Source organism: Nomascus leucogenys, chromosome 5 (genome assembly GCF_006542625.1).
Source record: "Nomascus leucogenys isolate Asia chromosome 5, Asia_NLE_v1, whole genome shotgun sequence".
NCBI lineage: Eukaryota > Metazoa > Chordata > Mammalia > Primates > Hylobatidae > Nomascus > Nomascus leucogenys.
The window spans coordinates 76,097,913-76,124,769 of NC_044385.1; the positions used below are offsets into that span (position 1 = coordinate 76,097,913).

A 26,857-nucleotide genomic window follows, 5' to 3' on the forward strand; every position below is an offset into this window, starting at 1 on the left:
CTGTCTCTACTAAAAGTGTGAAAATTAGCCAGGCATGTTGGTGTGCGCCTGTAGTCCCAGCTACTTGGGAGGCTGAGGCAGAAGAATTGCTTGAACCCGGGAGGCGGAGGTTGCAGTGAGCTGAGATTGTGCCACTACACTCCAGCCTCGTGATACAGCAAGACTCTCTCTCAAAATAAAACAAAATTAAATTAAATTTAAAAAAATATAAAAAAGAGGTAGATAACATCATAACGATAGCAAACAGTAGTCACTTTAATTTGCTTTCCCAAGTAAGCACATTCTTTACAAATTAAAATTATGATAGAAAGCCAGACAAAATGCATAATACATACATAGCTAAATTTCATATACCTTCAGAAGTAAAATTTGAGATTTATGTAAATAAATGTTACTCAAGTATATCTATGTTTTCAAAGCATATTGTCACATTTTTGTTTGCCGAATAAACAATAAAAAAGGATTTTACAGGATTCTCTGAGCCTATGGGTCAAAAATAGCCCATCATAAATCCTTAGAAAATTTACAGTAGGCAAATAATTCTCTACTGAACAGCAGTTCTCAAACTGATTTGGTGGGTCTGGGGTGGGTTCTGAGAGTGTCCATTTTTAATAAGTTCCAGTGATGCTGATGTTGCCGGTCTGAGGCGCATCATGAGAACCACTTTCTGGCCGGGCACGGTGGCTTACGCCTATAATCCCAGCACTTTGGGAGGCCGAGGGAGGTGGATCATGAGGTCAGGAGTTTGAGACCAGCCTGGTCAACATGGTGAAACCCCATCTCTACTAAAAATACAAAAATTACACGGGCGTGGTGGCAGGCACCTGTAGTCCCAGCTACTCGGGAGGCTGAGGCAAGAGAATCGCTTAAACCTGGGAGGCAGAGGTTGCAGTGAGCCGAGATCGCGCCACTGCACTCTAGCCTGGGTGACAAGGTGAGACTCCGTCTCAAAAAAAAACAAGAAAAAAAAAAAAAGAACACCACTTTCCCTGATGCTTTACCATCCAGGAAACTACACTTATTAAGTGCCTATGATTTTTGTTTATTTTTTTTGAGACAGAGTCTCACTCTGTCGCCTAGACTGGACTGCAGTGGGGCAATCTCGGCTCACTGCAAGCTCCGCCTCCCGGGTTCAAGACATTCTCCTGCCTCAGCCTCCAGAGTAGCTAGAACTACAGGTGCCCGCCAACCACACCTGGCTAATTTTTTTTGTATTTTTTTTAGTAGAGACAGGGTTTCACCATGTTAGCCACGATGGTCTCGATCTCCTGACCTTGTGATCCTCCCGCCTCGGCCTCCCAAAGTGCTGGGATTACAGGCGTGAGCCACTGCACCTGGCGCAAGTGCCTATGATTATTAAGGTGTTATATATGTATTACCTTATTTAATCATAAAATCTTATGTCAGTATGATTGCTCCTTTTATAAATGGGAATCTGAGACTTGGAGAGGAGAAAATAGGATGAGCAGCAAAACCACAATTTGGATCTCTTTCTAATTCTAACACCCATGTTTTCCTGAACAATGTACTGTTTCTAGTTGATAAAAGGAGGGAAATGTATGCATCTTTGCCATGCTCATTTGAAAACAGACAACGTATCTAAAGATGTATAGAGTGATTGGTTCAGGTCACAGGGCGTTAACTAAAGGACAGTGATTCTTAAGAACAAGGCAAAGACTCAGGGTCATGAAGGGGATTCACTTATCTCTGAACTGAAATAATCACAGGTGATGTGAATTTAGTGTATAACTAACAAAATAGTTAGAATGTGTTTAATATAGTACGGTATATTCCTTAATTACAATTATTTTATTATTCCTTACAGAAAACATACAAATAAAAGTCCTTAAAAGAATAACCTCATTTAAATGTAAAGCATCATACTATTCTAGATGTCTGCCAGTGTACACTACATTACTAATCAACCACTACTTACTCTGAAATTGAGGTAACACAGCCTGAGGCAACAAAATGCTCTGACAATTACTGAAACGTTTATCTCCTTTCACAAAGCAAATGAAAAGCAATGACATTACATAACAAAATAAGCAATTTAAGTTTTAAGAAAAGTGGCACATGATACAGAAATAGATTGCCAAAAATGAAATTGCCAATAATATAAATTTCTCTCACTTCGTTATATTGTATATAAAAAAGGACACTAAGCGGCAAAATTATCCAACTGCAGACCTCAAATATTTAATGAGGTCTAAACTTCAGAATGACAAAAACACCCACCCAACTCTACATCTCTATCAAAACAAATATATTATGTAAGAAAGAGTCCCCTTTAAATATATATATGTATATACAGTCATGTTATACTGTTAATTAAACCCATAATTCTATTTATTTAAATAAGAATTAAATAAACTGCCCAAATGCTTATTTTCATTTCACAAAACATAAAGTATTTTAAATCACAACTTCAGAGTGGTATACTGAATACACTGGTTCCTTAGACAGCATCAACAAGCATATTTTTAAGAATATATTTTCATCTATAGGCCAGATAAAGTTTTATTAAATGATGAACATTTTTTAACAGTGCAGAAATACAAGTTTTAAAAACAAATACATTCAGAAGATCTGCTGTTCAAACAATATTTTTTCAAAACCAGGTGGAGGCGTATGATAAAATTCACTGAACTGGCAATCCAAAATTGCACTGTCATCAACTAAAGGATACAAAAAGAAAGAAAATAAATTAGAAGCAAATACTTTAATTTCAATGAATACATAATTATTAAATAAAATAAACTGTCTCCATAATACTACAATATTAATAGGTAAGAAAAATAAATATATCTGCTGTCCCCGTTACAAAACATAATCCTATGGGTAAAAACAGCCACAATAAAAATCAAAATCTATCTGTCAAAAACATTGGAAAGATATATATAAAAATATTATTAGTAATTCTCTCAAGAGGATGTGAGTATGGGTAATTTTTTTCTTGTTTGCTTATCTGTATTTTCTCAATTTTATATAATTAAGATATATTACTTTTTAAAAAAATGTTTAACTTTGAAACAGTATAGATTCACAGAAAGTTGCAAAAATGTTAAGAGTCCAGTGCACCCTTTGTCCAGTTTGCCCCAGTGGTAACATCTTACATGACTACAGCTCAACATCCAAACCAGGAAACTGACATTGGTACACTACTGTGAACTAGACTGCAGGCCTTACTCAGCTTCTAAATGTTTTTACTTGTATTTACTCAAGAGAAATGAATGTGTATATCCAAAGACATATTTTCAAATGTTCACAATAGCTTTATTTGTAATAGCTGCACACTGGAAACAACCCTAATGTTCATCAACTGGTGAAGGATAAAGAAATTGTGAAATATCCACACAATGCTACACTTCTCAGCAATAAAAACTGATGAATTATTGATATATGCTACAGCATAAATGAATCTTCAAATAATTGTGCTGAGTGAAAGAAGCCAGACCAAAAGAAAAGACCATATGATTTTGTTAATATAATACTCTAGAAAATACGGGCTAATCTGTAGTGACAGAAAGCAGATCAGTGGTTGTTTGGTTGGGGCTGGGGTAGGGAGAGGTCAGTAGGATATAAGAGGCAGAAGGAAACCTTTGGGGTGCTGAATATGTTCATTACCTTGACCCTGGTGATGACAAAACAAAACATGACCGTAAAGCAAAGCAAGTAAATAATTAGCACTGCCATCCAATAGTGATTACTCCCCCTGGGTGAGGAATGCAGCTGTGGTGCAGGCTGCATCTGGGCCAAGAAGATGTTCTATTTCTTGATCTAAGTGGTAATAATGTGAGTGTTCACTTGATAGCTATTTGTTAAATTGCACATATAAGTTTAATGCACATTACTGTATACTTTATATTTTAGCATAAATGCAGAAAAAAATGTAAATACTGGATTTGACATTCATGAAGTCACCAGTGATTTTAACAAGCGTGGTTTCAATGAGTGGTGTAATGGAAGCTGGATTGGGTTGCAGAACAAACAAACAATAACAATAAAGGTGTCAAATGCTCTACCCCTGAGCTAGTCAAGTAATCTATACAACAAACCCCCCGTGACATCAGTTTACCTGTGTAACAAACCTTCACATGTACCCCCGAACCTAAATGTTAAAAAAAAAAGAAAGAAAAACAATAAAGATGGCAGATGTAGGTTATTCTAGAAGAAATGTGGCTACCCAGGGAAGGGGAAACACAGGACTAGTAAGGGATGCATGCCCAAAGAAGGGCATTTGGGATGGGACTTAGAATGTTTATAAGCACTGAAGAGGGAGGGCCGTGACATGAAATATTGATGAAATAACTGACAAAGTGACGTTCCAGAGTTGGGGAGTTTGGAACCCAGACTACAGATAGAGTGTTTGCAACATGCAGAGCAACACTTCTGAGATGAGATGGAAAGAAGGCAGGATTGGACTTGAAGAGAGGGAAGCTGGAGTTCACTTGTGATTGCCTGTTTTTTTGTAAAGTAGAAGGCAATGCATTTTCAGAGGATAAACAGAGAATGCAAGAAGCACAGAATGCACAGACATGCACAAAGAATTGCTGAAAATTATTGAGAGCTCAGATTAGGCTAGAAGTCATAACTTTGTTTTTGTTTTGTTGTTTTTTTTTTTTTTTTTTTTTGAGACAGAGTCTCGCTCTGTCACCCAGGCTGGAGTACAGTGGCAAGATCTCAGCTCACTGCAAGCTCTGCCTCCTGGGTTCACGCTATTCTCCTGCCCCAGCCTCCCGAGTAGCTGGGACCACAGGCGCCCGGCACCACGCCCTGCTAATTTTTTGTATTTTTAGTAGAGACGGGGTTTCACCCTGTTAGCCAGGATGGTCTCGATCTCCTGACCTCGTGATCCGCCTGCCTCGGCCTCCCAAAGTGCTGGGATTACAGGCGTGAGCCACTGCGCCCAGCCAGGAAGTCATAACTTTGTAACCACACTTCTTCAATGTTATGCAGTCTTTTTCTTTCCATAGGTTGAGTGTAAGAAGAGACAAAATGAATAACTGGATGGATCAAGGATTAGGGATGGAAGATAAAAGGGTAAAGGGATTTAAGTTTTATCTTTATCTTTGATAGGATCAGGCTATTAAAATACCTGGTTTAATTGGACTGATTTATGAGTTCAATTTATGAAATATAATTTAGTATCTATAACCTTAGTACATTACAAATAATGCCGAATAAAAGAAACAGTTTAGAGCATTAAACTTATTTGCTACAGTTAACCTGTATAACTGTCATTCTACTGATATTTATTTTATTTCTCAGGCTAACCTATTTCAAATATCAAGCTAAATTTCCATTTACTCAAGTAAATAAAGGAATTGCTTTTAGGCTTACCCAATATGCAATACTAAATTGAGTTTTAAAACACACATTTACGTGCAAGGACACAGAAGGTAAAATGACTGAAAAGTAATTTAGGAGAAAAGAAGGCTAATGAAAACCTTAAACTAAAAGGTAATCACAAGCTTTGGCTATTATCATATTATTTATATTTGTTATTGTATAATTCTGACATCCCAGTTTGTCACCATTGATACTGCTATTTTTATTTTATTATTTTTATTTTATTTTGCTTTTGAGACAGGGTCTTACTCTGGTGCCAAGGCTGGAGTGCAGTGGCACGATCACTGCTCACAGGAGACTTCATCTCCCAGGCTCAAGAGATCCTCTGAGCTCAGCCTCCCAAGTAGCTGGGACCACAGGCACGCACAACCACACCTGGATAATTTTAAAATTTTTTGTTGAGACGTGTTCTCACTATGTTGCTCAAGGCTGGTCTTCAACTCCTGGACTTGAGCAACCCTCTTACCTCAGCCTCCCAAAGTTCTGGGATTACAGGCATGAGTCACTGCATCAGTGCCGCTTTTATAGTAAACTACAAAAAATTTAATTAGTTCTTTTTTTTTTTTTTTTTTTTTTGAGATGGAGTCTTGCTCTGTCACCCAGGCTGGAGCACAGTGGTGTGATCTCGGCTCACTGCAACCTCTGCCTCCTGGGTTCAAGTGATTCTCCGCCTCACCCTCCCAAGTAGTTGCGATTACAGGTGTGTGCCACCACGCCCGGTTTCACCATATTGGCCAGGCTAGTCTTGGACTCCAGACCTCAAGTGACCCACCTGTCTTGGCCTCCCAAACTGCTGGGATTACAGGCATGAGCCACCGTGCCTGGCCTAATTAGTTATTTTTCTTTCTTTTTCTTTCTTTTTTTTTTCGTGGAGACGAAGTCTTGCTCTGTGGTCCAGGCTGGAGTGCAATGGCATGATCTCGGCTCACTGCAACCTCCATCTCCCGGGTTCAAGCGATTTTCCTGTCTCAGCCTCCCATGTAATTTGGATTACACGAGTGCGCTACCACATCTGGCTAATTTTTTGTATTTTTAGTAGAGATGAGGTTTCACCATGTTGGCCAGGCTGGTCTCAAACACCTGACATCAAGTGATCCACCGGCTTCGGCCTCCCAAAGTGTTGGGATTATAGGTGTGAGCCACCGTGCCAGTCCTAATTAGTTCTTATTATAACCCAAATTTAAGAACTTAAATGAGAAAATATTTTTAGACTTACTAAAACTACAGGCAGAAAAATCATATACCTATTTAAAGTTGATAATATAAAATAGGCTGGACATGGTGGCTCATGCCTGTAATCTCAGCACTTTGAGAGGCCGAGGTGGGCAGATCACTTGAGCTCAGGAGTTTGAGATCAGCCTGGCCAACATGGTGAAACCCCGTCTCTAGTAAAAATACAAAAGTTGGCCAGGCGCTCATACCTGTAATCCCAGCACTTTGGAAGGCCAAGGTGGGCAGAACACAAGGTCAAGAGATCAAGACCATCATGGCCAACATGGTGAAACCCCATCTCTACTGAAAATAAAAACATTAGCTGGGTGTGGTGGCGCGCACCTGTAGTCCCATCTACTCGGGAGGCTGAGGCAGGAGAATCGCTTGAACCTGGGAGGCAGAGGTGTCAGTGAGCCAAGATCGCGCCACTGCACTCCAGTCTGGCGATGGAGCAAGACTCTGTCTCAAAAAAAACAAAACAAAACAATACCAAAAAACCCAAAAGTTAGCTGGGCATGGTGATACACACCTCTAATCCCAGCTACTCTGGAAGCTGAGGCACGAGAATAGCTTGAACCCAGGAGGTGGAGGCAGCAGTGAGCGAAGATCACAACACTGCACTCCAGTCTGGATGAGAGTGAGACTCTGTCCCAAAAAAAAAAAAAAAAAAAAGTTGATAGTATAAAAAATAAAGCAGAATGGATTGCTAAAGACATTGTGGTTATGTTTTTCTAAAAAAAAAAAAAGACAGAGAGACCTTTTTTTGAGATACAAATAAAACATTTATGAATAAAATTATATATTATCTGGCATTTGCCTCAAAATAACCCAAGGAGGGTAAGTGAAGAACAATGGCAGCATTGGGGGTGGGGGAGTGTAGATGAAACCCGATTGGTTACAAGTTGATAATTGTTTGAAGCTGGCTGATGGGTATATGAGGGTTTATTATACTATTCTTTTTACTTCTGTACATGTTTGGAATTTTCTATAATAAAAATTAAGGTAGGCCAGATGCGGTGGTTCACGCCTGTAATCCCAATAGCGGTGCACACTTGTAGTCCCAGCCACTGGGGTGGCTGAGGTGGGAGGATTGCTTAAACCCAGGAGTTTGAGGCTGCAGTGAGCTGTGATCAGGTCACTGTACTCCAGCCCGGGGGACACAGCAAGACTCTGTCACAAAACAAATCAAAACAAAAAAACAAAAATTTAAAGTAATTAAGTGGTATAGAGTCATCTCTTAAGTAGCCCAAGTCTTGGAGGGATACACTTGTATAGAAATAATAGCACTTATACATATGCGACTATCAAAGCAAAACAATCAGTATGAAACTATTCTAAGTCACTATTTCCCTCAGAAGAGGGTTAACATTTAGGGAATTTTGTAAAGGTTATTAATGTGTAGTCTACATAAAATTCCCATCTCTAATTCCAAAATATTATTTATAATTATGTTTCCTGGTCATGCAATTATTCCCAATAACTTGCAGAAAAAGTTTTCTAAATTCAGTAAAGCTTTTTGAAACTTCCTAAAACATAAAACTACATGTTGAAAAAGGGAGTATGGTTATTGCATATTTAAGTATAATCATTGTATTTAGCAAGTTTATTTTAATACATAGGGAACAGAAACTATCCTTAATCCTGCAAAGTGGGATTGTAATATCCTACTGACTACATTCCATATAAAAAGGTCCTTATGGCTGGGCGCGGTGACTTATGCCTGTAATCCCAGCACTTTGGGAGGCTGAGGCGGGTGGATCATCTGAGGTCAAGAGTTCAAGACCAGCCTGGCCAACATGGTGAAACCCCATTTCTACTAAAAATACAAAAAGTAGCCAGGCGTGGTGGCAGGCACCTGCAATCCCAGCTACTTGCGAGGCTGAGGCAGGAGAATCACTTGAACCCAGGAGGCAGAGGTTGCAGTGATCCGAGATCGTGCCACTGCACTCCAGCCTGGGTGACAGAGTGACACTCTGTTTCAAACAATAAATAAATAAATACAATTAAAAGTTCCTTATTAACAATGTGTCCAGATTTCTAGATGATAGCTATAAAAGTAACATACATGCTGATATGGTTTGGCTGTGTCCCCACCCAAATCTCATCTTGAATTATAGTTCCCATTATCCCCATGTGTTGTGGAGGGACCCAGTGGGAGGTAATTGAATCATGGGGGTGGTTACACTCATGCTGTTCTTGTAATAGTAAGCGAGTTCTCACAAGATCTGATGGTTTCATAAGGGGCTTTCCCCAACTTCGCTCAATCTTCTCCTTCCTATTGCCATGTGAAGAAGGATGTGTTTGCTTCCCCTTCTGCCATGATTGTAAGTTTCCTGAGGCCTCCCCAGCTCTGCGGAACTATGAGTCAATTAAACCTCTTTCCTTTATAAAGTACCCAGTCTTGGGTATGTCTTTATAGCAGCATGAAAACAGACTGATACACACGCCAAACAAAAGTTAATATATATGTAATAATACATTAGAACTATTTTAGCTTACCATAAACAACTGGATACACTGTCCCTCGTATACCTGATGCTGGACAATGCATGTTTTTTCCATTCAAGTATACATTTAATTCGACATGGTCATAAGTAATACCCTAGAAAGGAAAAAACAGAAATGTTCCATAAAAGCTGAGCCATCAGAAAGCATTGACTGGGAAGTATGGAAACACAAAAAGCTAAGCATAGGTTGACAACAATTTTCATTAAGGGTTGACAATTTGGTAGAATGCTACTTGAACTGAGCTAAAAAAATTAGTAGTGATTATGAGGGGGGATAAAGTCAGGTAACATCCCAAGAGTCCACATTAGAGGTAAAACAAAGCCAACAGTTTAAATCCTAGAATTATATTTGTATAATCTGGATTTTATATTTTGAATGCTAAGATAATATAAGTACTACATACCATGAATAGAGAAACCTTTTACACTCATACAGAAAACGCTGCTCTTTCTCTACAGAATTTAATCTAAAGAAGGAAAAACAATGAGGTTTTTTTCACTGTCAGGACTTACTACCTGTCACTGTTTTCAAATTATGAAGAAACATCTCTATACAATTTATTTCCAGGAAGAAATAACACATTTCTACATCTCCTTACCTTGGTTTCAAATGTGTCAAGTGTATTATCAAGGAAAAGCTGGTGTTTACAACTGAATAAAATTGGCAATTAGTTTCAAGTTAAAAAACAGAAAAATAATAGCTCAAATGATTTTAAAAACACTAATAAAATTACTCGGTACACTATTGATGGAAAAAAATCACAATTAGTGATATTAATAATTATTGTTAAAAGGCTAGAAAAGACTTAGCCCATGTTATATACCAATAGTGCTACTATTCTAGGCAGTTCATATTTACTCATTTAATCCTCACAACAAGACAGTATTACTATCCCCATTTTACAGATGAGGTAGCTAAAGCACAGAAAGATTAAGTAATTTACCTAAGGTTGCACAGCTAGGAAGTGGAAAAGCTGTGATTTAAATCCATGCAGTATGGTTTCAGAATACTTGCTCTTAATCACAATACCTCTCTCTAAATCACCATGCCTCTCTTTAAACACTTGCTCTTAATCACCATATCTCTCTTTAAAACTTTATACAATAGCTACTAACTGATAACAAAAAGAGATCTTTCCCTTGAAAGACAGCAGAGATCTTTCAATAGAGAAGTCATCATAGACCAAGAGGCAAACCACTTCAAGGATTTCAGGATTTCTGACTGTGGATACATTCTATCAAGTTAAAAGCTTTTTAGAGGTAAAAAAAAAAAAACATTTTATAGATCATCTTAGTCTTAATTATCTCTCTTTACAAGTAAGACAGCAAAAGCCCAGAGAAGCTAATGTGGTAAGTGGTTATGAAAGATTCTCAATTCTTAGCAAAGCCAGGGTTAACTTAAACAATTATTAATAATTAAGGAATATTGAGAAAGATAAATAGTACATAGATTGCCTTTGTTTCGCTTTAGTTTGTGTCTTTAGATAATAGTGATAAAGCTAACTGATGGCTGGGATTCACTTTTCTAATGAAAAAGTCTGTTTCCATTTTAAAAAACAAAAACTTACTTACATAAAAAAGAAAGTATGTTACTCTCATTATGGGACTACCAGAAATCTAGCAGTTCAGATTAGTGAGGTTGTAATCCAGGCAGTTTCATCCCCCAGTGGCCGATTGCAAACAAACAAGTTGTTGGTTTTTTTTTTTTTTTTTTGAGACAGAGTCTCATTCTGTCACCTGGGCTGTAGTGCAATGGCATGATCTTGGCTCACTGCAACCTCCGCTTCCCAGGTTCAGGAGATTCTCCTGCCTTAGCCTGCCGAGTAGCCGGGATTACAGGCGCCCACCACCATGCCTGGCTAATTTTTGTATTTTTAGTAGAGATGGGGTTTCACCATGTTGGCCAGGCTGGTCTTGAACTCCTGACCTCAAATGATCTGCCCGCCTCGGCCTCCCAAAGTGCGGAGATTACAGGTGTCAGCCACTGCGCCCAGCCTCAAACAAGCAAGTTTTAAACCCAAGCCTGTAGTAGCAAAATCCCAGTACCAAAGAAGTGAGAAGTGAGAAGTCCCACCCTCAGTATAGTTTAGTTCAAGTATTTTCTTTCCTTTTTTTTTTTAATTTTGAGACTGGGTCTCACTCTGTCACCCAGGCTGCAGTGCAGTGGTGCGATCTTGGCTCAGTGTGATACGCCCGCCTCAGCCTCCCGAAGTGCTGGGATTATAGGTGTGTGCCACTGTGATGGGCCAGTTTAAGTATTTTCTAACCTAATCTATTCTATGATGAAGAAACTGGGTTTGATTCTGCCAAAATGATAGCAAAATATACTGTGTGTTCTATGTCTTTATTAATAATTGTGTGCAGGTTAGTGAACAGATTTTGAAATTAGACTGCTTCAGGTATGACCTTGGTTTTTGTTTTTGTTTTTGAGACAAGGTCTTGCTCTGTGGCCCAGGCTGGGTGGAGTGCAGCGGCAGGATCATGGCTCACTGCCGCCTTTATCTCCCGGGCTGAAGCAGTTCTCCCACCTCAGCCTTCCAAGTAGCTAGAACTACAGGGGCATGCCACTATGCCCGGCTAATTTTCTTTTTAAATTTTATTTATTTATTTATTTATTTGTAGAGATGGGGTCTCACTATGTTTCCCAGGCTGGTCTCAAATTCCTGAGCTCAAGGGATCCTTCTGCCTTGGCCTCTCAAAGTGCTAGGATTACAAGCATGAGCCATAGTATCTGGCTGAGCTATATAGTTTTGTAATTAACTCACATAAGAAGTTACTTAACTTCTCTTAATCTGTAAAATGGGGATAATAATACTACTACCGTACGGGCGCGGTGGCTCATGCCTGTAATCTCAGCACTTTGGGAGGCCGAGGTGGGTAGATCACCTGAGGTCAGGAGTTCCAGACCAGCCTGGCCAACATGGCGAAACCCTGTCTCTACTAAAAACACAAAAAAATTAGCTGGGAGTGGTGGCAGGCGCCTGTAATTGTAGCTACTCAGGAGGCTGAGGCAGGAGAACCGCTTGAACTCAGGAGGTGAAGGTTGTAGTGAGCCGAGATTGCATCATTGTACTTCAGCCTGGGCAACAAGAGCAAAACTCCGTCTCAAAAAAAAAAAAAATAATAATAATAATACCTATTTCAAAGGGCCATTATGAGCATTAAACAATTTAATCCTTGCCGGGCACTTAGAACAGTGCCCATAATAAATGCTTAGGTCTGGGCACGGTGGCTCATGCCTGTAATCCCAGCACTTTGGGAGGCCAAGGTGGGCGGATCACGAGGTCAGGAGTTCGAGACCAGCCTGTCCAATATGGTGAAACCCTATCTCTACTAAAAAATACAAAAATTAGCCAGGCGTGGTAGCATGCACCTGTAGTCCCAGCTGCTAGAGAGGCTGAGATGGGAGAATCGCTTGAATCCTGGAGGTGGAGGTTGCAGTGAGCCGAGATGGCGCCACTGCAATCCAGTCTGGGCAACAGAGTGAGACTCCATCTCAGTAAATAAATAAATAAATAAATGCTTAGAAGTGTTCGTTATTGTTATTATTACATAGAATGTTTATAAGACTTCTCTAAAATTAAACTGATAAATGCATGTTAGAATGAAATTTGTGCTTTTCACAATTATATGTATAAGGAGAAAGTAGGCCAGGCGCGGTGGCTCACGCCTGTAATCCCAGCACTTTGGGAAGCCGAGGCGGGCAGATCATGAGGTCAGGAGTTGGAGACCATCCTGGCTAACACAGTGAAAACCTGTCTCTAGTAAAAAATGAAAAAAATTAGCCAGGCGTGGTGGTGGGCGCCTGTAGTCGCAGCTACTCAGGAGGCTGAGGCAGGAGTATGGCCTGAACCCAGGAGGTGGAGCTTGCAGTGAGCCAAGATATCACCACTGCACTCCAGCCTGGGCGACAGAGCGAGTCGCCATCTCAGAAAAAAAAAAAAAAAAAAAAAGGAGAAAGTGAGCATAAACTGTTTCATGTATGTCTTTCTAGTTCTGTAGCAGCAGGCCGTGCTGTACTGGGTGATTATCATATGAATATAATCATATAATCATTTGGTTAGATGTTCACAGCTTATTTTTCTTGATTTCTCCTCAGAGAATGGTACATGACTTAATATTCTAAACACATGAGAATGCTTTTCCTGTCTTATAATTCATTCTACTTATTCCATGCCACTGTTAACAATTTGGTAAAATTTGTTCTCCAGTGTTTGAACTAATTAAAATGGCAGGGTAATGTTTTTCTTTTCTTGGCTCTGCATGTATTTCATAGTTTTAGTTCTCCTTTTATGAGAATGAGCTCATATGAAAACTCGAAGTCTAATTTAACAACATTGACAGACTAAAAGTGGCATTCTTCAGTCTGTCACATTGTGCTATCAGACATTACAATGAATGAAATGAGATAGGAAGGCAGGTAGAAGTTTCAGTTCATCAACAAAGAAAAACATTTGTTACTGATTATCCTTTCTTATGTTTGAATTTCATCTTTTAGGGTAAACAGGTCGACAGCATCAACTTGACTTCAGGATTCTCTTTCAAGAAATCACCATTTGAATAAGGATGTTCCATATTATGGGCATCTGGCAATGATCTACAAATACAGAACCAACTATTCAAAAAGAATGGGAAAAAGCAGATTTTTAAAATGGCTTATGCCTTTCATCTCCTTTTTTTCTTTAGTCAATTCTGGAAAAAAAAAACTTCCAACAATTAAAAACTTACAGTTGTTCATATTTTTTAAATTGCAAAAAAGAGAAGGAAGATCAGGCCGTAATTAAAAATCTTAATTTCCACACCTTTCTTCATTCTTTCTAAAATACTGTACCTTTTCATAATTAATTAATCTGGATTTCTCTTATCTGTATCATCTTATTAGAAACTTCCTCTCATTATTCATGGATTCCTCTCAACTTGATATCAGAATTGAGAAGCCAAGGTTCGGTGTACAAGGGCACCTTGGCTGAAGGCGACTCTAGAACTCTGTTCTCAATCAATAGCCTGACCTCTGCATAGGGAGGGGTTTTGGATAATGCAGTGTGGGAGGAAGTATCTGGAAAAGACAGAAAGAAATCTTTGGATTACATTTTCAATGTGCGAGCTTTGTAAAGAGTTAAATATAGTCAGTTAGGAGTAAAAAACAGAAAAGTCTTAGTAACGTGTAACTTTTACTATCCTCTGCTTTCTAAAAAAAAACTTTTCTACAATCAAGTTTTAGGATTTTGAGTTCTGTTCTCTGAAGAGTTTAATTAGGTTAAGTTTAATGAAGATGAACATTTCTGATAAAATGCTGTAATTCTCTAACAGCATTTCATAACAAATTAAGAAATAAACGTGTGGCTAGGCACGGTGGCTCACGCCTGTAATCCCAGCATTTTGGGAGTCCGAGGCAGGTGGATCACTTGAGGTCAGGAGTTTGAGACCAGCCTGGGCAACATGGCGAAACCCCGTCTCTACTAAAAATACAAAAAAATCAGCCAGGCATGGTGGTGTGTGCCTGTAATCCCAGCTACTCGGGAGGCTGAGGCAGGAGTATAGCTTGAACCCGGGAGGCAGAGGTTGTAGTGAGCCAAGATCATGCCACTGCACTACAGCCTAGGTGACAGAGTGAGACTCTAAGAAAAAAAAAAAACCAACAACAACAAGAAATAAATGTGAACATTTTCCCTAAGAGATATCCAGCCTCAAAAATATCTAGTATTTTCTAATATAAGCTTCAGCAAACTTTTAGAATTGTGGGCCAAGTTTTCTCTAATGTGAGAGAAACAGGAACATGTGATCAGCAGACAGCCTGTCATTAATTCTCCAGAGTAGAAATAAGGGTTCACACTGATTTTCCCGGCCAGTGGCAGCTCTAAAAAGAGGGGGCAGTTGAGTAGGGCGCAACATCTACACCAAGTGCTCTCCTGGAAAATGCACCATCTCATTAGATCCAATCCCATTGCTTTGGAATTCAAACCACAAACTCCCAGACAAAGCTGTAGATACTAAAAGCAGTTCAAGTTTAGTGGTTTACAGTGGAAAGCAACTCCACGAGGGAACTCACCACCACATCTCCTTCCTGCGGAAGACTGTTTGCTGGCAGCCTATTTTTCTCTTCATTGTTGTGGTAAAGGGCTCCATCATTTCTCATCACCAGACTGTGCACATCTCGGCCAAGAGGAATCTGATTCAAGTTAACCTTCTGAGTTGCAACACCAATACCCCAGATTCCTAAAAATATAATAGTTTAAATGCCCTCAAAATCTGAAGACTACAACCATGGAGTTATTATAAAAGGGAGTATAAACTTTTTAAAGGAAGTGCTGTATTATCATTAAATTGTGTTCTATTACTCTTTTTTAAAAATCTTCTTTTAAAAGTAGTTTGCACCAGCCCGGGCAACATGCCCAAAACCTGTCTCTACAAAAAATACAAAAATTAGCTGGGCATGGGAGCATGTGCCTGTAACCCCAGCTACTCAGGAGGCTGAGGTAGGATTGTTTGAGCCAGGAAAGTTGAGGTTGCAGTGATCCATGATCATTCCACTGCACTCCAGCCTGAGTGACAGAGCCAGACCCTGTCTCAATAAATAAAATAAAATAAAATAAAATAAAAGTAGTTTGCAAACTATACTATGTTCTCCACAGATGTAGTGCAGCCTAGGAGATAAGAGAGTGGGCCCTGGAATCGTGCAAATGAGGATTAAATCTTGACTCTGCTACATTATCTTGCGCAAATTACCTAATCTCTCTTTGTTCCCTTATCTGTGAACTGAGGATTCTAACAGTACTCACCTCACAAGGTTATGAATAGATACAACAGGATAATCCAAGTAAAGCACTTGGAACAGTGTAAGTACTCCACAACATGAGTAAGTAAAGCACACAATAAGTATTCAGAAAATGCTAGCTGTCATCATCATCATTATTATTCTCTCAAAAAGATTTTTAAAAAGCTACACATTGAATTTAAATGGCCTGGAGTTCAATTTCAAGCTCTCCCTCTGAAAAGTGGGAATATACTGTCTTCAGCTGTTACATCTACAATGAGTGACAAACAATATATACCATAAGCAATATCATGGAGAGGAGAAATTAACAATAAGGTGTAAAATCATTTTCTTACCCAGTATTTTAAGCCACCACACCCAGCTCATTTTTCTTTTCTCTGTAGAGATGGGGTTGTGCTATGTTGCCCAGGCTGGTCTCAAACTCCTGGCCTTGAGCAATCCTCCTGCCTCAGCCTCCCAAAGCACTGGAATTACAGGTGTAAGCCACCATGCCCCATTGAAAATCATTATTTAAAACTAATTTAGAGCTAAGCACGTGGCTTGAGCCTGTAGTCTCAGCTACTGGGAAGGCTGTGGCAGGAGTATTGCTTGAGCCTAGAAGCTCAAGGCTGCACTGAGCTATAATCATGCCACTGCACTCCAGCCTGGGTGACAGAGCAAGACCCCATCTATAAATAAATAAATAAATAAAACTAATTTAGAAAATAAGCCCTAGGGGGAAATTTCATCTCATTCAAGGCTAGTCAAGTAATAGTAAGATTCATTTATTCCACTCTCATTTTCCTATTCTCTACCCACATTACTGATGCGGTATTTCACTAGAAGTTTATTTACAATATAGCTTGGTTTTTTTTTGTTTTTGTTTTTTTGAGACAGTCTTGTACTGTTGCCCAGGCTGGAGTGCAGTGGCATGATCTCGGCTCACTGTAACCTCTGCCTCCTGGGTTAAAGCGATTCTCCTGCCTCAGCCTCCCAAGTAGCTGGGATTACAGGCGCCCACCACCACGCCTGGCTAATTTTTTGTACTTTTAGTAGAAACGGGGTTTCACTATGTTGGCCAGGCTGGTCTCAAATGCCTGACCTCGTGATCCACCCCCTTGGCCTCCCAAAGTGCTGGATTACAGGTGTGAGCCACCATGCCCAGCCACTTTTTTTTTTTGAGACGGAGTCTCACTCTGTTGCCCAGGCTGCAGTGCAGTGGCACAATCTCTGCTCACTGCAGCCTCTGCCTTCCGGGTTCAGGCAATTCTCCTGCCTTAGCCTCCCGAGTAACTGGGACTACGGGTGCCCACCACAATGCCTGGATGATTTTTGTATCTTTAGTAGAGATGGGTTTCACCATGTTGGCCAGGCTGGTCTTGAACCCCTGACCTCAGATGATCTGCCCACTTCGGCCTCCCAAAGTGTTGGGATCACAGGCGTGAGCCACTATGCCCGACGACTTTACAATAAAGCTTTTATTTTAAAAGTTTTCCCATATACAATACAGGCAGAGTTAACTAACCTATTATAATCACACAGAATTGCTTTACAGTTCAAGAAACTCCATAAATTTTAAAAAGAGAAATATAGACTGCAGACTTCTATCTGAATTCTGAATTTGATGACTGCTTCAAAACACTGAATCAGGGTATCTTAATAATTGAGTTAAGAGAAAAACTCTGGCTCATGCCTGTAATCCCCACTTTGGGAGGCCAAGGAGGGCAGATCACGAGATCAGGAGTTTGAGATCAGCCTGACCAACATGGTGAAACCTCTGTCTCTACTGAAAATACAAAAATTAGCCGGGCGTGGTGGTGTGTGCCTGTAATCCCAGCTACTCAAGAGGCTGAGGCAGGAGAATCGCTTGAACCCGGGAGGCGGAGGTTGCAGTGAGCCAAGATCGCGCCACTGCACTCCAGCCTGGGCGACAGAGCAAGACTCCGTCTCAAAAAAGAAAAAAAAAAGAAAAACTCAGAATCAATAGATTGACTTTAATCCTAAAATAAATAGCAAGAGTATATGCTGCTTATATGTTTGACCTCATATGCTTGACCAAACAAGAGGGTTCATCTGGATCCCATTAAAAATACTAGTGCCTTATATTTATCCAGCATGTCTTGTCTTAAAACACTTTCATACATAGAGTTCCTGTGAGGCAGAAAGGGCAGCTCCTGTAATACCCATTTTATAGATGAGAAAACTGAACCTAATTTAACTGAATTAACTAATTTACCCAGGATCACACAATAAGAGGTGGAAGACCCAGATCTTCTAAGAGTTTGGTGCTTTTATATTACCTTCTGAATCTTTTTTATGTGTTACAAATTACTCTTAATATTTAGAACAATTAGGACTTTTAATAGTAAAGTACCATTATACCAACCTGTGGACTGGATTTTGAATTCAAAATAGCTTTTGTTTTGATGTAAAGGTGCGCTGGCTAAACAACCTCCTGTTCCACATATTCTTCTTCCATTCTTTACAATAACGACATCTGTTCCTAAACAAAAAATGCAGACACTATGTAAAGTTTTGTATTTTCTTTCCTTTTCTTTTCTTTTTTTTTTTGAGACGGAGTCTTGCTCTGTCACCCAGGCTGGAGTGCAGTGGCACGATCTCTGCTCACTGCAACCTCCGCCTCCTGGGTTCAAGCAATTCTCCTGCCTCAGCCTCCCAAGTAGCTGGGACTACAGGCGTGCACCACCACACCCAGCTAAATTTTTATATTTTTAGTAGAGATGGGAGTTTCACCATATTGGTCAGGCTGGTCTTGAATTCCTGACCTCGTGATCCGCCCACCTTGGCCTCCCAAAGTTCTGGGGTTATAGGCGTGAACCACCGTGCCCGGCCAAGTTTTGTATTTTCAATCCAACAATCAGGATTAATTTGTTCAGTTCTAACTCAGTCCACAAAAAATAGGGACCCTGTAAGTACTTTGAAATATAACTGAATTATTTTAAATATTTAATTCACTACTTTTTCCTAAGAGAACACTTATAAGTAATATTCATTTGTATGTATAAGTTTTAATTAAGCACTCTGGGTACAGTGGTTCATACCTGTAATCCCAGCACTTTGGGAGGCCGAGGTGGGCAGACTGCCTGAGCACAGGAAGTTGAGACCACCCTAGGCAACCTTGCAAAACCCCATCTCTACAAAAAATACAAAAATTAGCCAGTGTGGCGGCATAAGCCTGTAGTCCCAGCTACTTGAGAGGCTGAGGTGGGAGGATCACTTGAGCCTGGGAGGCGGAGGTTGCAGTGAACTGAGATTGCACCACTGCGGTCTGGCCTGGGCGAGAGAAGTAAGTTTTAATTAAGCAGTTTCAAGTAAACTGTAATAACTCCGAATTATATTGAACGTTTAAAACACTTTTAAGGTAGAAATAGACTAACTCCTTTAATTTTTAGCCAGGAAACCAATTTGATGATTTCATAAATTTCTTAATTTAAACCAAAACATAAACACAAGAGACTTTAGTAAACTGGTAGTTTTCAATTCTATTCAAATGAATTAAAACAATTTACTAAAAGCCACCTGAATACCTACTAAATACAAGCTACTATACTTGTGCATTAGTCATGTAAGAACTGAAGAGTACAAGGAATATGAAAAAGAACACACATCTATGTTGAAATACCTGACAGTGACAAACTGCTAACTTTAGGATCTTAAAATGTTTATTAAGATAGCTACTTCAATCACACTGCAAATATGTAAACAAGGTTTTAACATTCTTACATGCACTTTATTCTCGTGGAAAATTTTTATTTTAGATGAAACGACATCTATAGATGACAGTGAGAAAGAGAGACACTGTCTCCTGATGTGATCCTAGTACCAATTTGATTTAGGAAAACGTATATCAGAGAATATACATAATTCTAACATGTAAGAATACACAGAATTACGTAATTCTAATATGTAAGAAATAGCCCATACACCAATGCATATAACTCCCAATACTTGTGGCCACTACCACCACTTTGCTGGCAATAACTGTACCAGCCAAGCAGATCTGAATATTAGAACTGTGTGGGACTCTTCCAGAAGGTGTTAAATAAAATTAGGTCATAGTAACAAAAGGTTGAATTAACAGTTAAACAAAATTATTTGGGACAATACATAAGAGAAATACAAAATTTTCAGATTCTAACACAATTCTAAACTGGTTAAGAGATGCTCTCCCTTAAAAAAGGCAAAACTGAGATCCTATTGTATGATTACTGAAAATTCATTAGCATCCTTTTTTTTCTAATTAAAAAAGTTAACCAATAAATTCTGGGAAAGTACATCTATAAATAATTTGCATCTGGCTACTCCATATACCTCTAGTAGTTTCAACTGGAGAGCATCCTCCTTGATGGCAAAGACCATGCAGTGCTTGGCATCAAGCAGCTGCTCATCAAATAACTGATAAAGGATGAATTAATATGCTGTGCTAAGCACTTTGTAGTGGACATGCAGTATCTGTTCTCCCTTTCCCGACAGACTTCCCTCTGGAGATCAAAACAGCTGCAAGAAAGCTGACTCAATCTCTGCTTCAGTTGTACAACATTTGATCTAGGTTAAGGCAATCAGTGCCCTCCACATTTCTTGGCCACAGTAACTGAGTCAAGAACTGCTACATGACCTAATCAACTACAATCAGAATCTCAGGACTTTTGCAGAGCACAATGGGATAAAACACTCTTGGCCAGGCGAGGTGGCTAACACCTGTAATCCCAGCTCTTTGGGAGGCTGAGGCAGGCGGATTACTTGAGGTCAGGAGTTCAAGACCAGCCTGGCCAACATGGTGAAACCCCCATCTCTACTAAAATACAAAAATTAGCCAGGCATGGTGGCGGGCGCCTGTAGTCCCAGCTACTCAGGAGGCTGAGACAGGAGAATTAACTGAACCCAGGAGGCAGAGGTTGCAGTGAGCTGAGATCGGGCCACTGCACTCCAGCCTGGGTGACAAAGCGAGATTCCCTCTCAAAAAAAAAAAAAAAAAAAAAAGAATATTCAGGGTGTTTATGAATCATTAGGGAATCATTTTAAGCTTATCCCATTTCTCTTAAGTAAACAGATGGTTTTAGAATCTGTGCTTTTAATGATTGGTACTGCTTAGACAGTCAAGGCAAATTTGAGTACAGCCAGAATGCCACATAAACATAGCCACAGAGGATGTTTTAAGAAACATAAATTTCCAAATAAGCGGTATCCCTTTCAAAGTAGCTACTTTGGAAGTCATTTGTTTCTAAAATGTCAATTCACAATTAAAAGCCAAAGATATGGCATCAATGATAATACTTACAAAAATTATGCCACAGAAAATTCCAAAAGAGGAATTCCAAAGTGGTTTTAAGTAATACAACATTACTTTGTATTATAAGTGACAACCCTGAGAGATAATCACTTGAAGTATACAGACAATTTTGTTAAAAAAAAAAGCAATCACATTTTTTAGGTTATTTAATATAATAATCTTTCACACAACCAAATCCACGTGTTTCTATTTTCAAGCCAAGATCAATTGATGCTTGAAACATGTTCTTCTAACTCAACAACCCTTTTCTTTCATTTTATTCAGGTTCTCAAATCAGGCTCCTCTGTGATTGAATAATTTAAGTTTATAGAAAGACAGGCTAAGAAAAAACTTCCTGGCCGGGCACGGTGGCTCATGCCTGTAATCCCAGCACTTTGGGAGGCTGAGGCAGGCAGATCACAAGGTCAGTTCGAGACCAGCCTGACCAACATGGTGAAACCCTGTCTCTACTAAAAATACAAAAATTAGCCGGGTGTGGTGGTGGGCGCCTGTAATCCCAGCTACTCAAGATGCTGAGGCAGGAGAATCGCTTGAACCCAGGAGGCGGAGGTTGCAGTGAGCCGAGATTGCGCCACAGCACTCCAGCCTGGGCAACAATAGTGAAACTCTGTCTCAAAAAAAGAAAAAAGAAAAAAGAAAAAACTTCCATGCAGTTAGAAAATTTGGAGATGACATTACTCTATTTCATCCAATTAGTAGCTAACAGTTGCTGGACAGCTTTGGAGAAATAAAACATAGTGGAATAAGTATATCTGACCAGCTCTTCCTAGAGGAAACAGATGCCAGAGAAAAGGAATGCCCCAAAGAGCAGACTGCAGTAATTCAAGAGTCTAACAGTAAAGACAGGAAGAAGTGCTGCAGTTGATCATGAGTTTCAGGAACTATGTATGGTTGTCCTTCACTATATTCTCAGCACTTATAACAATGCCTGCCACCTGATAGTTGCTTAATAAATATCACTTCAGTAAATGAGTAACTGAAATGGAAATATTTTCTGAGGAAAACTATAGGATTTGAACTCCATCGTCTATAAATGATGACGGATAAAAAATAATTTAAAGATTACTTATGCATTAAGGTTCTGTACTACATTTGGGAGATCTAAGAATTAAAAGTAAATACACACGTACAAGGTGGTTATATAATTATCACATTTAGTATGTGTTATACAAAAATATAGTGGGCAGAGTGTTTCCAGAATTAAAAGGAAACTGGGCGAGAGAGTTTTACCATAAATATTAAGAAGTGCCTTTTTATTTCAATGCACTGTCCTTTAAACAATCAGAAATGTGTAAAAAATCAAAAGTGCAGAAGTACAGTTAGAATAAAATAATCCACAAAAAGACAGTACTCTAACTGAAATAATTATATTGGGAAATCTCTCCTTCTAGAACCACATTCCAGAAGCATGAAACTACCTGGGAAAAGTCTAAGAACAGAAATAATAAGGTGGTGAAAGAGGCTATGATGGGAGAGGAAGAATGTTAGATAAATTATATGGATTTGGAATTAAAAGGATAAAGCAAGATGCAAAGGAGCAAAGTGCTATTTTATTTTGCAACAGTTTGACCTGTTGGGAAGAGGCCAGTCAGATGAAATTACAGTACCTCTCACAGTGACTAAGGAGTCGGGCAATGGGAGGTTTTAGTTGAAATGGCAAGTTCTGACCTGAGATGCGACTTCAGACTTCTGCAGTCTGCCTTGTTTTGACTTTAGGAGATGAGAGGAAAATTACTTCCAGTAATATAGGATTCAATCTATAAATGATGGGGCTCAAGAGGCAGGACCGACAGTCAGGGCAGGAGGAGGAGCAAGCGCGGACCTAGAAGCATTCTGAAAATGTGTAGGTTTTGATTGGGGCGCGCCAGAAGGGCACTCTCCGCCCCCTCGCCTGAGGACGTGTGACATCTCGGAGGAAGCCTCGGAGATTCCTGTGAAAATGGGAGGTCCACACGCCCACTCGCGATGACAGAGAGAGGGCTGCGCAGCCTTAAACACAGAACCGGGCCCAGGTGGAGTCCGCCGGCTTCTGGAGAGATCTGCGAGACGAAATGGTGTCGGGGCAGCGTCGCCGGCGCGGCGGGGCAGCGTGGGGACCCGCTGACCCTGCAGGTCCCCCTGCCTGCCGCGCCCGGCCCCCGTGAGCCCTTGGGTCTGGGGAAGGGAGGGCCCTTACCCATGTGCTGCGTGTCCAGCTGCACGGCCGGCATCTCCTTCAGAGGGATGTGGCCAGTCCCGCCGTCTCTGCAGCACCGCAGGCAGCACAACACCGAGGTGGCCATCGCGCGGGGACCACCGACTCCGCCGCCGTCCCTAGACCGAGGCGACACCGCCCCCCGCCGCTCAGCTCCGTCTCCTGCCCCCGCCCGAGCTCTGGACTTGTCTGTGTGGAGCTCGGAGGCCGGTACAGCGACACTCTAGGCCGGGAGGGCGCAATGCAGGCTGAGGTTAGGCTGGCCTGCGAGGAAGACGCGGAGAATCAAGGGGCCGGGGAGGTATCTGACAGGGCTAGCGGCCCGGCTGGGCCGGGGAGACGGGTGGGGCTATGGCGCGCGGAGGCGTGGCAAGGGGCGTGGCGTGGCGGGCCTGCGGATGAGGGACGGCGTGCGCCTGCGCACCAGCTGGTTTTTCCTCCTTGGGCGGTTTCGCGCACGCCCCCAGCGCTGACAGGTGAGTGGGGCTGTCTGTCCCTCAGTACTCTCAGGGGTTTTCCTATGCAGAATTTTTAAAACGCAGCACCCCTTGGTCCCGGGATCGACATTATTTCTAGGGACGGATTGACAGAAGCGAATCCGTTTGGGGGAAGGGGAGCTAAAGGAAATGACTTCCGAGGTTTCCCTCCGCGGGCCCAGGTTGAGCAGGCTTTGCCACCACGGAGAGCCCCCGTCTCCCTGGCGTGGCTGGTTTCCCTCACATGCTAAATAGACTCACGAGGGCCCCAGGAGTAATGCCTGTTAGTGACTGCACTGTGGATGTGCACCGGGGCTCACGCGGACCCTAATGCATTTTCGGTGCAGAGACGCACCCTACCTGGCCCATCGGGCTGCGCGGTCCGGGGCGCGCGGGAGGCCGCCCTGGGAGCAGACGGCAGGGGGCGGGGGTCGGGGGCGATTCTTGACCTGCCTCTTCCAAGCTCCCCCTGTCTGGTGCACTGAGGTTTCCGAGGAATGTGATGGGAACCCAGGAGGCTGCGGGAAGTCTGCTGGGTCCCGAGGGAAGCTTTCGGCTCCTACCGTTCGCTCCTTCCTGCTTCCACACAGGAGGCTGTCACCTGTCATCTCCTTCGCCACTTAGATCATCCTTCCGTGGTAGATTTTACATCTTCAGGCCGGGTGCGGTGGCTCACGCCTGTAATCCCAGCACTCTGGGAGGCCGAGGTGGGCGGATCACCTGAGGTCAGGAGTTCGAGACCAGGATGGCCAACATGGTGAAACCCCGTCTCTACTAAAAATACAAAAATTAGCCGGGTGCGGTGGTGCACGCCTGTAATCCCAGCCACTCAGGAGGTTGTGGCACGAGAATCGCTTAAACCCGGGAGGCGGAGGTGTTACAGTGAGCCTAGGTTGCGCCACTGCGCTCCAGCCTGGGCAACAGAGACTCTGTCTCCAAAAAAAAAAAAAAAAAAAAAAAAAGTAAGATACCGCTTGGCATCCGGAAATGTCTGGGACGACCTCTAGAATTAACCTAGCTCAAACCTGTGTTCCTAGATCAGTTTCATCCTGAAGGCTTCCCTAGGGATGGATCATCAAGTCCTGGGAAACTGGACATAAAATGCCCACTACTTAAATAATGAGTTCCCATACGTAACTTTGTGACCCGAGTTACAAATGTTTTTTAAGGAGGATTTCTATCTATGCAATGAGGGGAATTTTTCAGGTTCCTGGTTCTCTTTATTGTCTATACAAATGGTTTTTTTCATTACAATACTAAGGGAAAGTTTTGTACGTTGAAATTAAGTTACCATAGAATTTAATAACCAAGGTGATTATTAAACTGATTGAGGGTTGGTCCTTTCCCCCACTGCGTATACAGTACTTTCTTGGTAATCATTTCACACAAGAAATTTTCTTTTACGACAAACCTTCATCGTTATGCTGGGAAATAAGTGCTTTGATTTTTTTTTTTTTTTTACCCCAAGGGAAGTGCTGGGGGCGGGGCAGGGGGTGAGAATTTTAACAAAATATTGGAGAGACAAAATTTTTCTACCATTCATATATATATATATATATATATATATCTAGTTGAATTATTTCAAGATTTCAAGGTCAATATTGTCCCCATTTTATAGGTGAAGAAATAGGCCTAGAGGTACTAAACTTTACAACTTCAGATGCGCAGGAGATAAACAGGTAGGATTCAAGGCTTACTAGTCTGATTCCTGTTAAAAGAAAAACTTCAGCTGAACTAAATTTAAAGGAGTTAAACTGAGCAGTGAATGACTGGGCAGCCGCTAGAATCACAGCAGATTCAGAGACACTCCAGGGATGCCTCGTGGTCAGAACAAATTTTTAGACAAAAAGAGGGAAGTGACATACAGAAATCGGCAGTGAGGTACAGAAACAGCTGCAATGGTTACAGGTGGGCATTTGCCTTATCTGAACACAGTTTGAACAATCAGCAGTGTATGACTGGTTGAAGTATGGCCGCTGGGATTGGCCAAGACTCAGCTATTGTTACAGGTGCATACTCCTAAATTAGGTTTTCAAGCTTGTCTGCCTATTAACCTAGGTTACAGGTCGTACACAAGGACTCAAATACAGAAGTACAGAGTCCTTCTCAGGCCATATTTAGTTTGCTTTAACACTGCCTCTCAAATTCTTTCTCTTGTAATTAATGCTATAATCCTCTTAAACATGCTGTCAGTTCAAAATGCAGATTTGCCCATTTTTGTGTGTTTCATTTATCTCCACGTTGGATATAAGCTGCCATAACGCATGTATAGACAATAAAATATAATAAAATTAGTTGTTATAAAGTAAAAATGTTGTTCAGAAATATTATTAAAAGAAGTACATGTATTATATATGTAATAAACATTTAGGCCATTCAAGTCAGTCACATCTTCAATGAAAAGCCAGACACTAAATGGCTGTGAATTGGACATTACTACAGAGAGGCAGAAGGGCCATAGTCTTTCCTGGCTGGAAAAGTAATTTGCTGGGGCACTGCCCGGTGCACTTTGCCCCCATCCTAGCAACTCGAGTGTGCTCAGCAGAATGAAGTTAGCAAAACTGGTTAGCTCCCGAAACAGACTTCCCTGTCTTGGCAGATTAACACCATCCATGAGCTCACTTTTCCTTCTGGTATCTGGGATTCTAATATCCATTCATTATTACTTTCAAAGGAATTATCCTCTCTTTTTGAAAAGCACAACGTTAAAGATGTTTTGACACTCTTTCACAGCTATCGCTTTAAATAACAATCACAAAGCCAAAAATAGCTTCTCAAGGTCATTTATCTAAGTCAAAAGCAGTAAGAAAGAATGACTACTTCAAAAAAAGAGTCTGTCTGCTTCCAAGACATGCCAGGAACTTGAGAACTGAGAACAATAATGTAAAGCTGTGTTTCAGAGTTGAGATTAACATTATGCTTAAGATTTTCTTTAATGTTTTTTATGCCAGCGGGACGTCTTCTGTTAGTGAATTTCCCATTCTGTACTGGGTCGTACGAAATGAGTTCTTAAAAACTCATTAATCAGTTATTAAACAAAACATTTTTCCT

At 40.8% G+C, this 26,857-nt stretch overlaps 1 protein-coding gene across 1 annotated transcript; it reads right to left on the reverse strand.

Annotated features, from left to right (window-relative positions):
• Positions 1–231: 231 nt before the first annotated feature.
• SPRYD7 (SPRY domain containing 7) lies at positions 232–24,457 on the reverse strand. Its single transcript, XM_012506854.2, has 6 exons — positions 24,370–24,457; positions 23,313–23,594; positions 18,212–18,328; positions 15,121–15,287; positions 9,064–9,166; positions 232–2,678 (listed from the first exon to the last, which is right to left on the reverse strand). Exons 2-6 carry the CDS (start codon positions 23,416–23,418, stop codon positions 2,581–2,583), a joined length of 591 nt encoding a protein of 196 aa, XP_012362308.1. The 5' UTR covers positions 23,419–23,594; positions 24,370–24,457; the 3' UTR covers positions 232–2,580.
• Positions 24,458–26,857: the final 2,400 nt, after the last annotated feature.

Bases quoted from the DNA above. Each gene is read 5' to 3' on its own strand.
- SPRYD7 (XM_012506854.2), bottom strand. From the start codon at position 23,418: ATGGCCACCTCGGTGTTGTGCTGCCTGCGGTGCTGCAGAGACGGCGGG. The intron at 18,329-23,312 runs GTAAGGGCCCTC...TTTTTTGTTTAG, and splicing joins GCTGGACACGCAGCACATGG to GAACAGATGTCGTTATTGTA. The intron at 15,288-18,211 runs GTTGGTATAATG...TTATATTTTTAG, and splicing joins ATTCAAAATCCAGTCCACAG to GAATCTGGGGTATTGGTGTT.